This window comes from Vidua macroura, chromosome 1, assembly GCF_024509145.1.
Source record: "Vidua macroura isolate BioBank_ID:100142 chromosome 1, ASM2450914v1, whole genome shotgun sequence".
Taxonomy (NCBI): domain Eukaryota; kingdom Metazoa; phylum Chordata; class Aves; order Passeriformes; family Viduidae; genus Vidua; species Vidua macroura.
The window spans coordinates 125,344,242-125,359,386 of NC_071571.1; the positions used below are offsets into that span (position 1 = coordinate 125,344,242).

Below are 15,145 nucleotides of genomic sequence, written 5' to 3' on the forward strand. Positions count from 1 at the left end.
CGTCTCCTCCCCTGGGACAACAGCTCCCAGTTAGTACTCTAGGAGCCAAATCCCAACATCTTTATAGAGATCCTACTGCTGTCTTTAGCTACTTAGTGGGGGAGTACAGAAAAGATTAAGTCAGACTCAGGTGTGCATAGATGGGCTGAGAGGCAATGGACGGAAGTTGTTACACAGGAATTTTAACTGCTGAACACACTGAGTATTTGCTTAGATCAAAGGTAATGTAGATGAAGTAACTAAAATACTGGCACTGCTGAAGTAATCAACTCAAGGACTGTTTCACTGAACAAACTATGAACAAAGAATGTATAAACTACATTTAGACTCTAGTAATTCAGTTAGAACCACAATGCTACACAGCCATTGTAATAGACACAAAAAGGGGAAAATCTCTACTCTGCTACAGCACAAACACTGCACAGACAAAGAAGGAGGAATCCTGCATGCCATTGACCTCAACACCATATTCTGTCTCCTGATAAAAAACCTTGCAGAATCATTTGGTGGGTTTCTTTCTAACAAGGAAGAGAGACTAATTAATTATGTATACTCAAGATTTCATGTTCTGAGATAGTTACCATGTGAACATGAAGAAACATCTTCCCTGACATTAAAAGGGCTTCAGTTTTACCCTTACTAACACTGAAGAAAAGAATAAATTACCTTTTGCAGACAAAATGTAAATCAAAAACTTTAATGGAGACAGCCTGACTACATGCTTAGTTTTGAGAAGCAATTCTTGTGCCCACCTTACCTAAAGGAATGTGAAAATGCCTGTAGTCTGCACAATGCCAGAGTAAGCATTAAAGAGAGAAATGAAGTTCTGATAAATCTAAAGAAAAATCTGTAACTGTGTAGCTGTACTCAAAGCATTTTCTCACTAGACTTCAAAAAGCAAGAAGTTAATGGCAGCACTTTAAAATGGCTGATTTTATTACACTGCTGCCAAAGCAGCAATATTCTGTGAGAATGTGTGAATTTTTATTTGCCCAATAACTGAAAAATAAGTTTAAAACAAATAAATTACCTGTGGAGATGAATAATTGTATAGGTTCCAGTAGTAAGAATTATATAATCAAGGAATTGTAAGCTAAGCATCTTGACTGTATTGCATCCAGCAGGATTTTTGCAAGCAGCTCAGAATAGTTCTAAAAATGACTTGGCAGACTTACCTAATGTGTATGAAGGGCTGTGTCATTTGGCACAAAGTCAAAATACGTTGCATGCCAAGAATAGTTAAGAATTAAAAAGTGCCAATAGTCTCTTAAAAATGTAATAAAATCAAGCCACTTCTATAAGGCAGAACAGCTTAGAAAGAAATAAAACACACCTGGAAGGAATCAACACACAAAACAAAAACAAACAAAAACCCAAACAAAAACCAACAACGACTAAAAATAGCAGAACAACAAAACACAAACAGTTAAAGATATTAGTTGTTTAAATATAATATTCCACAAGCTGAGAAAGCGAGCAGAAATGACAGTGCTATGTGTATCCCACAGAGGCAGGCAGACAGTGCCACCTGCAATCACACCAGAGAAGTAAGAGCAGCAGTGGAGGTAGTAGCACACATCACTTCTCTTCCCTACATAAAACACACACCACACAGAACTCCTCAGCATCAGTGGGGACATTCAAGCAGATTCTGCAGCGAGTCTCTTACCTCCCCTAAAACAGTTGCTGAAGGCTCTTGATAGATTAGCTATTAGAAGCACTAGGTATATTAACAGCATAAATTTATTGCAGCGATCATCTGCTTAAATAAAAAATGCAATTACTTGGGAAAAGGTAAATAAACCTACCTGACATCTTCAAATTTCTTGGTTATGACTGAACCAACAGAAGAAAAAGCAGCAGAAGCCTTCTGACCAGCCTGAGACAGGGTTTCTGATGTTCTCTTGTATCTGTTCAGAAAAACATTTAGTTTTTAGTTATTTTAATAAGACACATAAGGAAACTTTTAGTGTGTGTCTATTTGTATTAAATGCAGAGGTACACTTCAGCTTTGGGGTCAAATGGAAAGCCTGCTTAAGATATTATTTTGAGCCTTTGCAGTCCCTTCTGGCTTATAGCATCTCTGCCAGCTCTGACCAGATGCAGTTCACCAACATGCACCTACTACCCCACCCCTAGAACAGATGCTATCTGCTGTTGTAGGATTTATTAAAATACAAAATAAACTCTCACAGAAAACACCCCAATCAAGGAAAAAAAGAAACTCAAAAAAAACCAAAAGAAAACAAAACACAAATAAACATAACTATGCACACACACCGAAAAAGGTCTATTTTCTGTGCAAAGTATCTAAATTCTTGTACCACACAGTTCTGTCAATAAAATTCACCATAAAAAGTCTGAGGTACATCTTGTGACATTCTGTGGTTATTAATTGCAGAAGGCAGCTTGCTCTAGACCTTAAGCTAACAATTGTGTTTGGCAAGAACAGTAACTGTGACTTCATACTCTTGCTGTATGGGCTCAGTTTACAACAATTTTTCAGGGTGGAAAAGAAGGTATTTTGTTGGATTTAGGACACCTTGGTATCTCAGACCTATCAGACCAAAAAAAGTGTGCTAGAATAGCCCATATTTTGGTCAATCATTCCTCTTTCACATGAGATATGGCTTGCAGTGTTCTTCTTTTTGAAAAGTCTATGTTGACTTACCCAGAGAAGTTTTAATACAACTTAACTTTGTGTTATTTATACTCATTTCACAAGAACAGACTGTTTAGACATGACACAAGATCTAAACAGTTTTCAATTCAACAGTCTTAACAATCATCATGAGCTGGTACATACGCTGTGGTTGATGTAACATCTTGCCAGCTTTTGGTAATGTTCTGCTTTAGTTCCTGTAGTGAGTTAATTCCCAGCTTTCTCTTGATTTCTGCTAGATGCTTCTCTTTGGCAGCTAGCACTTGTGAGAGCGTCTGGATTTCCTCTTCCACCTGTGGCATGAGAGTTGTTAACACATGGTTAGCAGTTAACAAGGAATACACCCAACCATTTAACTATGTATTTCTTTAAAGCATCTACTAGACATCAGTAATGGGAGGGCTAACAGAGGTTTTTAACATTGCCTCACAGTCATTCCTAAATACTAAAAGGGAAATCTAACAGACACTACAAAAGCTAGTGAGAAAGTAATCTACCTGCAGCTAGCTGTTACTGGAATATATACAAGGAAGTTGGTAACTAAAAGATTGCACAGTTAGAAATTATTACCTATGATATGTAAAGGTTGAAGATTAGTCAAACGTGGGACAATTGCCAAGCCTGTATTCTATTCTATATCAGAAGATATCCCAATGTGTGACCAGTATCAGGAAGCTCAGAGTATGTCTGATCCACACACACATTTTGTCTCCTTGCTTCAACAGAAAGGTCCTTTTGTGGCTTAAGCCAGCACCTGTAGACTGGATCCAGCCACAGGAGTGACTTCCCCAGAGCATGTGTGGAAATGGTGTCAGACTGAGCAGTCAAAACCCACACAAGCACACAACACACAGCACCTGCTCTGTAACTAGAAAACAATATTGTTTGTATACTTCCTTCTTTACTCAGATGGTCACTTAAGCCTCTCCTGGAAACATGACCAGAGATGTCAGCACAGTTCTACAATACCATTCTGTGAGCTTTATAGAAGTGACAGAAGCACTAAGGTAATATGTATAAAGGCAAGGGCATCCCTCCAATCTTACATCCTCATCCAGGCAAGATCACCCTAGTTTAGAGCAGCAGGCTGCCCACTCATTTAAGCTCCTTACAGGAGTACAGCTCCTTACTGTACTCCTTACAGTATCTTCAATGCATCTCTGTTTTGGACATCTGTCTGAAGTCCAGCATGACATATCCTAGCAGGACCAGCCCACCCTCACTTATCTTTGGCATGAAATGGTACTCAGGACTTCCAAATACATGAATGTATTAAATGTGCTTAATTTAAAGTTAACCTTTGTTTGCTAACCTTAGGCTTAAATTAGTGTCTTCCATAAGGGTCCTAAAGTCCCATACAGCTACTAAAGAAAAAAGACTGGCTGCTTAATAAGGCATGACTTTGGCATGTATCAGGCTTGAATATTTGCCTGTCTGTTCTTCAAAGAATGCTACTTTTTCTCACTCTTAAAATACTCTGTTATGGACAAGAACACTAACACGGTTAGACATTAGCAATACAGCACATATACAGATACTACTACAAAGCATTCTTCCTGAAAGAAACAGCTTTAGCTACTCCACACCAGTTGAGACAATACTTGGGTTTTGCCTTCCAACCATGTTCTCTTTGCTGATTTACTCCCTTCTCACTCAAGGAAAAAAAAAAAAAAAGGGTTAGGTATTTATGCATCTTAGTTTAAAATCTATACATTCAGCACTTCCAGCTTAATTCCTCATCACTAGAACTAGCTGTTCTTTTCTCCTTGACACCCTTCCTTCCTATCTGTGCAGTACACAAGAGTGCCAGCTTTAGACACTCACAGAATAACTGTGCAAAGCATTAACTGTATGTTCAAAGATAACATTATCCCAGATTTTCATTATCAAAACAAGTTTAAGAGCTATTTGCAAAAGAATTACCTTGGCAAGCTCTTTTCTTAGCTCATCCCGTTCTTCTTCTGAGAGTGTTTCTGCCATACTGATTGTAGCAGCAGCATCCTCTCCAACCTCAGGTATAGAGTCACTCCTCAGCAGCCCTTGAGATGAATAAAGCATTAAAAGTCAGATTATCACAAGTCTGCCAAACAGCAGCTAACATTAGCACACAGCTCTTTTGTGCCAGTGCACAAAAAAAAACTGATGAGAGGACACCAAAATCATGCTCCCCAAATACAGAAAGGAAACCAAAGGCATTTTATATTTCATTCTATCAAGCTCTATTAAAGCTCAATATAATGGCAACTACTGCTATAATAGGAGACTGGAAACCTGTTGAGAACAACACATCCTACTACTCTGTGAGAGAAACCAAGACACAGAACGCTACGTCCCAACCAGTCTTTCCTACACAACCCTGCCCAGGAGTCTGTGCACACTCTGGTCTCTCATTCATCTGGCACAGAAACTCTGGAAGTGCTGGAGATGCTCAAGGCCAGTGCAGAGGCTCCCTCCCTTACTACTCTCTACATCAGATTTTAAAGTGTCCATTCTGAGCACACTGGGTGCAGCCACAAGCCAGGTTAAAAACAGTGAAGAAAACTACTGCACTGCAAGTATGAACTCTGTACCCTGCTTGATCTCCCTGTCCCTAGTAACTGGGACCACAGTGCCAAGAAGGTTGCAGATATCATGGAACTGGAAGTAAGCTGCTGGTTTGCACCTGGACCTTAAGACAGATGGCACACCCAGGGACAGAGCTTGGGAACAAAAGGCTGTTGCTTCAAAGCAGGAGAGTACTGAGAAGGGACTGATACAAACTGCTGCCTCTTCCTCTTCCAAACCCACAAACCAAAACTCTGCCAAATTCCTATACAAACAACAAACATCCCCATGGTTTTCCTCAACTATTGCTTTCACAGCTTCAGGGCAAGGAAGGAGGATGATATTATTTGTATTACTACGATGCAATAACTTTAATAATTTGGTTTTTTACTCCTTAGTGCTTGCAGTAAGACCATTTTAAACACCTTTTATGCAACAAAATTTCCAGCAAAAGAGTTCCCATTTTGAGTCTTTGTAGCTGACACTTCAACATAAAGTTTGCCAAAATCAAGGAATTCTGTCCTAATTACAGAGACTAGCTTGCAGGGAGACTGTGTGCTGGAGTGGTTGTGGATTCCCAGAAGTAATTCTCTATTCAAGACATAAAACAGCCTTATAGATAATAAAAAAAAAAAAGAAGCCAAATAAAAATCTTAAAAGAGGAAAGAGATCAGGATTGTCTGTTAATAAGGAGCGAGGAAGAGTGTGTGTATGTATACATATATACGTGTGTGTGTGTATAGATTTATGCATGTGTGTGTGTATATGTACAAAAATATATCATTTATCTAAGTTGAAGATGCATTAAGTAACATTTCCTATTAATTACTATAGAAATTAACCATCTAACCAATAAAATTCCATTCTCATTTCAGGAGCTTCTGGTGGCACTCCATACTATCCTTTGGGAATCAAAAACTCATTAATCACCACTATGATTTTGCTGTGAGGTTTCATATCCAACAGCTACATCACAATCACCTTAAAAATCAGGGGAAAAAAAGATTCTGTGAGTCTGTAATTAGTTGTATGCATTCTATGAAACATGGTCCTAGCAGCTGCCAAGCCGAAAAAAGAAGAAACCTTGTTCTTGGATCAAATTACTCAACTCAGGTAAAAGTCAATTCCACAAATTCTTTCCAAAACAGTATGTTGTCTGCCCGTATCTGTGTCCAGAACACTTGTCCTCTAGAAGCACACTGCTATATGGATAGGACTTTTGTGAATGCTGTTACTACCAAGTGCACTGAGAAGGAAGCCTACAGGAAGAAAATTAAACCTAATTCTGCATTTATTCATGAGATCTGTGCCACGTTTTCCCAGAGATTTACAAGTGTCTTCTACACAAACATAATGTAGGTCCTGTGGGTTTCCCAATACACTAATTTGTGTCAAAAATCTAGGGCAGTAAGAACTTCAAAGTCTAATGGCCAAACCAAAGCATAGCACTATGGCACCCAAAACAAAGGAATATGTCTCACAATCAGATATCTTTTGTTTTATGCATCAACGTATTTCCTTAACAGTTAAGAATACCACACCTTTTTGTTAAATTGCTATTTAACGTATTAATTACATAAACCTACCCTGAAGCAAAACAATTTGAACTGTGCTTCTCCTCCACACCCTACACCCCCTCAGTATGTTCTACTGTGACTCCTGACCTTGCTCTCACCTGCAGCCCTTCAGGGACCACTTGCTTGCCACCACAAAGCCATTTCAGAAAGTTTGCAAGTACCAAAATCACCCTGACTCCAAGAGCATTAGCAAAACCAGCTGAAAGTCTGTTCAATCTGATTATGAGAAGTCATCTGGATTAAATCACCGAAAATAGATCAAGTGAATCCACCAGTAAGAAAACATGCCAGACTGTCTCCTGCAGCAACAGCTTCCATTTGGGGAACGTAGCTTCTCTTTGGAAAACTCATTTTTAAGACTGTTCTGCTTCTTGCCTATCAAACAGAATTTAAGGCACAATGCAAGAAGCAAGGGAACGATCCCTCTCTCCTCCCCTTCACATTCCTGGAGTTTTTAGGGAAACAGGAAATCACTGCTATTCAGACTCCTCCATAGCTCACCCTGCACAACTGACCATGCCTTCCTCTTCTTGCCTTCTGAGCCCCTTCCATTTATTACTTTTTTGAGCTCCACATTAAGTATACTAACACTTTCCCATCAATCTTCATTCTGGCAGCTCCGCTCTCTCTCCTGTCACTGCTCACCCCTCTGTTCCTTTTGCTCCCATTCCTCAGTTCAATACCTGCAGGACACAGGGATCATCCATTCTATGGGCAAGGCTGCACTGGGCCATCTGACCAAGGAGCAGTTTTCTACAAAGCTAACAACCCGCAGACCTCCACAATGGTGTGGCTACAATCCAAATGTATCCCATAAACTAGGGCTGACAGCCAGTAAGATCCTGGCATTGAAAAAACTTCATAAGGAAACGTGCACAGCCCACCTTAGATCTTTCTATGGGGCAAGAAACCAGGAAATCAGCAATCAGCCAACAGATGGAAATGCTTTGGCTCAAACTACTACTGAGAGAGTATTTCTCACTTGTGATCTTTTTTGCCAACAGAACTGTTGCTATTATTATTTTATATTGCTATGTAAAATTATTATTACGACTTTCAACTTGTTACCTTTCATTATGTTAGTTCTCGTGCATCATTAGATTGTGAAGGACTTAAAATTCAGTCATTTGGTACTCTGTTATAACCAAGTTTAACTGAACATTTCATGTCTCTCAAACAGAATAAAAATCTGTTTGGGGATAAAAATCATAAAGACTTAGATAGTATTGAGAAAACATACCTAGCTTTAAGGTCAGTTTTTACGTCTGTATTCCCAAGATTAACATATTTCCCCAGCAGTTTATTAGATCTACTTAAATGAACCAAATAAAGACATGAGCAAGTTAGTTGATTAGGATTCCATGGTTCACATTCAGGGAAATGGCATTTAAATCCCTATTATTCTGCCAGGGTAGGCAAAGCATTAGAGTAATTCAATTAACACTCAGTTTTTCTGATTTGTGGTTTGCTTTGGCCAGTTTCAATTCAAGTTCATGCTCCATTTTGACCAGAAGTCCCTACCTCCCCAGTCTGAATTCAGAGATCAGCAGCAAACAGGAGCCATTTTAAGAAGTACTTTTCATTTTGGTTGAGCAGCCTCAGGGTGGGGGTGGGTTAACCTCCACAAAGCTTTTTTTTACACCAAGATGTTCTGCACGCAACACTCAGAATGAGCATTGTGGTTATCACTTGTCACTTTGCCATTGTGGTTGGCAAAGCTAAAGAAAAAAGGTGCGTGTTACAGTTCAGGAGAACAAGCTGTTGCAAAGGTATAAAACCACTCTTAACATTTGAGTAACACACAGTACTCCAGAGCATATTAACTATGCAGTATATAAGAAAGATCAGATTTAAGTGCTTCCCATTTATCTCAGTGAAGAAGCCAAAGAGAGACATATTTCTTCAACCTGGGGGAGAAAATTCTTGGGCTTCTCCCAAATGCTAATTAGATATTCATTCAAAGTGAATGAAAAAGAAAATAAAGCCCAGAAAAGGCTGGTGGTAATGGTGATGCATCATCACCTGACACAGAGAGTTGCTTCCCCTCTCCTTTAGAAGAGCTGGGAGATGCAGTAATTGCAGAAGTGAATGCTGACCACTGTTTCCCAGTAGCCCCTGGCTCATCAAGTTCACTGAGAGGGTTGTCATAGTTCACACAGAGGTTCCCCATGGGATGCATGTTTCTTTAAAATTTTAAGTAACAAGCCCATTACGATAAAATTAACACCTGTGTAACTTTGCTTTGCCACACCTGAAGTAGGTCTAAGCTTTCTATATTTAAAATTACTTTGGAAGATTACATCTGGCAACAAGGAGTGGAAAGGAATGACGACAGTAAAACCAGACTAGGATGTGTTGAAAAGCACAGCTATAGTTGCTCTGTACAACAGGCTACCAGCAAGAAACTCATTGGGTTAAGCACTAAATGGATGCCATTGCAGCACAGCACAGGGCAGTCCCAGTGCAGTATCTGCAGGTGGAAGGTTTGCAGCATTTTAAATGCTAGGTGGAATGGAGTAAAGGTTTTAGAGGGCATTTTTGTTAATCAGTGAGATTTTCAGTATTAAGGCAAAAGCAGATTTTAGACTATCCAGAGCTCGGAAGTCTTACTAAAAATGCAATTTCTACCTCCTCCCCCAAAAAAATCTAATAGTCAAACTAGGCAAATTATTCCAATCTAGGAGAAGTTTTGTTCCTAATTGTTTTTGCCACTTCATTTTCCCTCAAACTGCCTTTCTGCTGAATAAATAACAAATAATGTAAAGCTGGTAAATGTATGAGATATTATCTACATGACATACTGAAGCTAACACACTACCAGAATTAACAGGAGGCCAACTTTTATAGATTTTTAATTTGAGAAGTTTTATAGGTATTAATTGCTACACATTTCATGTAGAGATTTTAAGGAAGGAAGAGAAGGAAGTTACCAGATTTTGCCAGTGTAGGTGATCCAGGTGGAGAAAGGTTTATGCCAGGCGACAAGTAAAGATAATTTCTGTTCACTCCAGCATTGAAATCGAAGGGTGATTTGTAATCCTCATACAGATCCATGCCAGACAGTTCAGCGTGCGCAGCCATCCTCTTCTTCCACTGAAGCATTCATCTTCGCTTTCTGGGGTGACCCAGACATCAGGATTCAGAAACCCTCCATTTCTGCACATGACACTCACTGTGCCTCCTCAGAGAATTCAGCTCTGCTATATATGATAGAGCTGTCTAGCAAGTGATTTCTTAGCCATCCTGTAGCTGCTGCTGTTTACATGGCACAAAGTTAAGTTCCTGTAAATTTATAACTGAGGCAGAACTTAAACAGACCGTTCCTTTAACAAACATTCACAGTGCACCACTCATGGCTTCTGGAAGAGCCTTGGTCCTCTGCAGAACTGCATCAACTATGTTCAATCGTTTAAATAAAAAAAGGTCAGCTGACTGCAGCTACACCAGGATATCCTTAATCTTCTAGGACACAAAAGGATTACCAGCCGTAATCTATCCTATATACCATCTGTGTTGGACTTTTTCCTCTGATTAATGGAAAATTCTGTGTGCATAGCTATTTCTCCAGCTGTTTCCATCAGTGTAATAACCACTAGTGAGAACTCAGTCTCTGTTGCCCAGGTTTCACACCATAGTGCAAGTTCAGAATAGGAGAGAGCAGCATTCCTCTTTGAAAGCTGGGCTATAAACACCTCCTAGGTTTATTGATGAACATTCTAATGTGCATTATGATTTTTGCTCATGAGGCTAAACGTATCTGGGTCTGAGGGGGTTTTGTTCGGGGGAGGGGGTTGTTAAATATTTATGAAGTACACTGTCCTATGTCCTTGGTGCTTCAACCAGCATTGTTTAGAGCAGCCAGTAACAGCAGAAATGCATTGCCTGAAACGTATTTATGTTTTGACACATACACCATAAAGAAAGATAACTTACATAAGCCATCTGACTTCATGCCAGGCCTTTACGGTTCAACTCTGGGAAGCAGAAATGCTTCTTACCTAAAAGAGGCACTCAGCACAGTTTTGCAGCACTTCACTACATTGTTTTATTTTTATTTCAAGGTCAGCTTCTTTTACTGAAAACACAAGATTGCTAGCAATGTAGATCATCTTTAGAGCTGAGCAACAATTTCCTCCCAAACCCCACATCTTCACCTGGGATCCTCACTGCAGCCTGCACACAGAGGAGCATAATCAAATGTAAGTTAATCTTTTCCTGCACAGTAAGGACAGAGCTGATTAGGCATTACTGATCAGGCAATATTCCAGAGAAGTGAAGGAGCCTTGCAGCATTCCGACGTCAAGTCCAAGCAAAGTAATTCCTGGGCATATGAGAAGAAAAGACACCCCCCTTCTGGAATTTTAACTTCCCATTTCCACTGCAGTCAGTCAGTTGCCACAGGAACAGACCTTCCAGCTAATTAAAAAGCAGATCCTTTAGGCTAAAGACCTACATTCACTTCTGGTGCAGAGTACCTGCAGGTTCATAACAATGAGAGTGCTGGAGCCTGAAATACAGGTCTCTGCTATTTTCCAAACCCACTGAAAAGAAAATAGAATGCCCCCCTGCATTTCTGACACGTGGCTGTGCCATCTGCCAGAAATACTGCAAAGTTCATCTGGCAAAGGTCAAAGCTTTGGTCACATATTGTAGTTAAAGCATCCAGAGGCAGCAGAGAACTGTAACACAGCTACAGTAATAATATACTCTATTAACCAAGTTTGTTAACATGAACAGCTACAGATTGTGCTTCACAGCTTTCCCTTGTATAACTCAGCAGTCAGGGGCTGCCTTCTGAGCAAAAGGCTCAGGCAGTAGTTGTGCTAACTGGGCTAGGTAAAATGACAAGTTATCCGATGTGGCACACAAAGAGCTGGGTGTTTTCTACCATCACTCTCCCAACGCAGAGAGAAGGGGAGGCTTACATCCTAGGACTTTTTCCTAACCCTAGATAATAATTCACTTTAACACTGGTCAGTGCTAGCTGGCTACAACTGCAAGTAGTTGTTATAGGAAAAAGAACCCCTTATGAAAATCTGTTGATCCCTGCTAACAATCAAGAACACCATTTCCTAGGCATTTCCTGGAGCAAACATTACATTCCTGTTTTTACAGGAAATTCCCTACATTCAGATTTACCCATTACCAACCATTCCAAAAAATCTGGTACTCTTCCTATATCTTTATAGTGCACAAGTTGGTTTCATGTCCCTAGAGACATCTGGATTGCCAGTCTCAACCACTGACCTGGCCTGCCACCCCTACTGACAGAAATCTGTACTGGCCAAACTCTTCAACACCTCTTCAGAGTAGTCAGAGACATACAGGATGTAGCACACTGCTGGAACATATATGTGGCTTACAGGGAAGATTTGCTGAATTACAAATCTGAGCCGCCACCTGAGAGACTGAATTCTGCTTTTGTTCCTCCTTATGCATAGCCTGAGCACAAGCCCAAAAGTCACCCAAGACAATCTCTAGTTTTTAGAAATATTACAGATATATTACTGTTCTAAGGTCATTGCCAAGAGAGGGACACCATGCAAGTGCTCCCTACTTCAAGTTCCTCTCTTTGCTCAATTATAGTGGCCATACAGATGGGTTGCTACAGCACCTACCGAACACATCACCTAAACACATCAGCCTCCTGCTTTCTTACCTGCTGCAGTTTACAGGAGTGTTGCTCCTTTCTTTTACCAGGTACAAATCCCATCTGGTGATGAAGGAAGCTGTTTTCTTCCTCATCACTTAGGGAAATTTGATGGTTTCAAACTGAAGTATAAGTCAATCTCTCTGTAGAGAGAAAGGACTGCAGTCCACCCTTCCAAATCTCCTGTAGGACAACTTCTAGGCTGTCATTCCTAACTCATCCACTTCAGGGAAGACAATCCCTAGTTTTAAGAGATCCCCTGCCAGCCATAACAATCATTTTATCTGCTTCTTCCCCAGAGTTCCTTAGCACATCCAGGGATTCACGGCAGAGCAAGGCAGCACTCCCCCACACTGCCTAAAGCCAGTCTAGAGAAAATAGGTTCTGCTCACTGTGGTGCATTTGGAGGAGGAATGAATCACTCTCCAAGAGATTTTCCAAATTCAAGTGATGGCCTTAGGAAACAAAGCAGGATGGTGATGACAGACAGCAGCTGCACAGAACAAAAAAGCAAGGTTTTTCTCTGCAGTGTGAAGTTTTCTGACCAGTTTAGCAGCTCTTACAGTCACAGCAATCAAGATTTCTGTACACTATGAAAACAGGCACATTATGAGGCCTTTCTAAAGGGCCCTCCCATGACTAAAATATCCTGCTGGATGGGGTTTCCTCTCCTTCACAATGATTCAGAGAACTTGCAGCTGGCTGGAGGTGGAACTGAGGTTGTACAGCCATACCCTTAATAGATGGATGCTGCCTTCCCAGGGTTGGGAAGTGCTGAAGCGTAAGTTTAGGCTTCTGTTACATGGCTTAGAGTAATTAACTGTGCATCCTCAAGTATCTCTGTTCTTTGCCCTGCATTGCAAATTCAGTTTTACTGTGTACCTTGGTTGTTACTGCAGATACCACCTGCAAGGTCTTGATACCTGCAAAGCAGATACCTGCAAAGATTTTGAAGTCTAAGGAAGGAGCTGTTCCAGAGCGAAGTAGCAGTGTTTTTTTGCTTACTATGCAAGGGATTAAACCCGAAGATTTTGCTGTTCCAGAATAAGCATTCATTTGCCCTTAACACCTCAGGATAACTTAGAGGTTAGTACTTAAGTAATCTATGGCATTTTAGAAGCTGGTGTCTGAGAGACTGGCACAAAGGTAGATATCTTATGTCAAGGATGCTTGAACCAATCACTGACAAGTTCAACTGAATGTCCAAAGTGTCTCAGGAAGGCTTGGCAAGCCTCAGCAAAGCACTACCATCACAATTCCTACCATAAACGATGTTGTAATCTCCTATGTTAAGGTTACAGAGTGTACTTAAAGCTTTCCCAGGTAGCTATTTAGCATTAACAATCAGTAAAGATTGTGCACCTCATGAACCATAAGGAAGGGAACTCCCTCCACACCTAGAAAAGCTGTTAAGTTTGAGCTAACACTTTTCATCAGATATTTGCCTGCTTAGTCTCAGGCATGATTCTTTCTTCAGCTAGCACCTGCTACCCAGGTCTGCAACTTTTAACATTTAAGCAATGCAATGTAGTATTGAAGCACTTCTACCTTGATGGCAGCTGAGCAAGGATAGGAATTCATGGTAGCCTTGTGGAGAAACTGCTTTTCCCACATATAGGTCTAGCAGAACAACAGTTTGTTTATACATGGAAACCTTATATCCCTCCTTCCCTACAGAAAGTAGGATGAAGTTTCCTGAGGAAGTATGAATGAGTACCACCTCTAGGCTTCGAAGAAACTGAGCTATGTATTCAGTAGTGTTTAATACAACAGTTAAACCCAGGAAAGGCTACCACTCATGCCTCAGGACTGGAGGAATGCAGAAGCTACCCTAAGACATGATCTAAACAATATTTTGGACAAAGCTATCCAAATAACCAATCCACAAGATCTACTCTGATAGAGTGGATCAGAGAGTTACATAGGCACCTTCACCACATTGAACATCCTGTGTTTGTGTCCTGATTATACCTGGAGCTGCCAAACTTGTGCACCACAGCTCATACTTTTGGCAAGGCTGTCATGACTCCAGCACTTAATCAAGCAAGCAAAAGAAACCGAGGGAAAATGATGGGAAGACTGTGTTCACAAAGAGGGGGAAGAGGTGCAAGAAGTACTTGCTCTTTGGGGGCATAGCAAAAAGATTCAGCCTCTTCTTTCAAGGTTGCCTGTGGAGATTCAATTGCCTTCTCAGCCTATACTTGGTCTGAATTTCAATTTCTGCAGTCTCCTAAGAGGCAAGATTGATAAGAGGCCTTCAAGTAAGTGTGTCTGGGGCAAAGATTTCCAGCCAGGTGGTGTTCCACCACCCCCATCTTTCCGAGGAGATCCCAATCAGGCAGCAACAGTCAGGTTCCTCTCCCCACTCCAACAGAGTTTTATACGGCATAAGCCATTTTAAGAGCCATAAAGCTATTTAAGCATCTTAAATCAATCTAGATTCTGTAGCATCAATTTGATCTTCTAAGTCTTACCAGTTTACAGACAAGTAAAGCCTTTCAGCACCTGATCTGAGACCTTAAAACTGCATTAAGAGAAAAAGATGCTGTGAAGTAAGAGGACAGAAACCCAAAGAATAAACAAGCCTGAAATTTGTACATCAGTGCTCCTATTTTCACATTGTGCTATCTCCCCTTCTTTTATCAGCAGACACTTCTTTCAGTCCCCTGAGATTTGTGCATTACATGAATGGAGCTGCACAGCTACAGCAAT

The 15,145-nt window shown here is 40.5% G+C and overlaps 1 protein-coding gene across 6 annotated transcripts in view; it reads right to left on the reverse strand.

Annotated features, from left to right (window-relative positions):
• The window catches only part of TPD52 (tumor protein D52), a 41,019-nt gene that overhangs the window by 7,573 nt on the left and 18,301 nt on the right, over nt 1-15,145 (reverse strand). For 2 of the 6 annotated variants that reach the window (XM_053977298.1, XM_053977290.1), the window contains exons 2-4: nt 4,586-4,701; nt 2,807-2,955; nt 1,809-1,910 (exon numbers count right to left, since the gene is read on the reverse strand). In XM_053977298.1, the coding sequence (XP_053833273.1) occupies nt 1,809-1,910; nt 2,807-2,955; nt 4,586-4,701 (367 nt within the window). Of the gene's footprint in view, nt 1-757; nt 785-1,808; nt 1,911-2,806; nt 2,956-4,585; nt 4,702-9,713; nt 9,964-15,145 lie in introns of those variants that run through there. The other 4 variants (XM_053977306.1, XM_053977283.1, XM_053977314.1 and 1 more) reach the window with 4 other exon arrangements.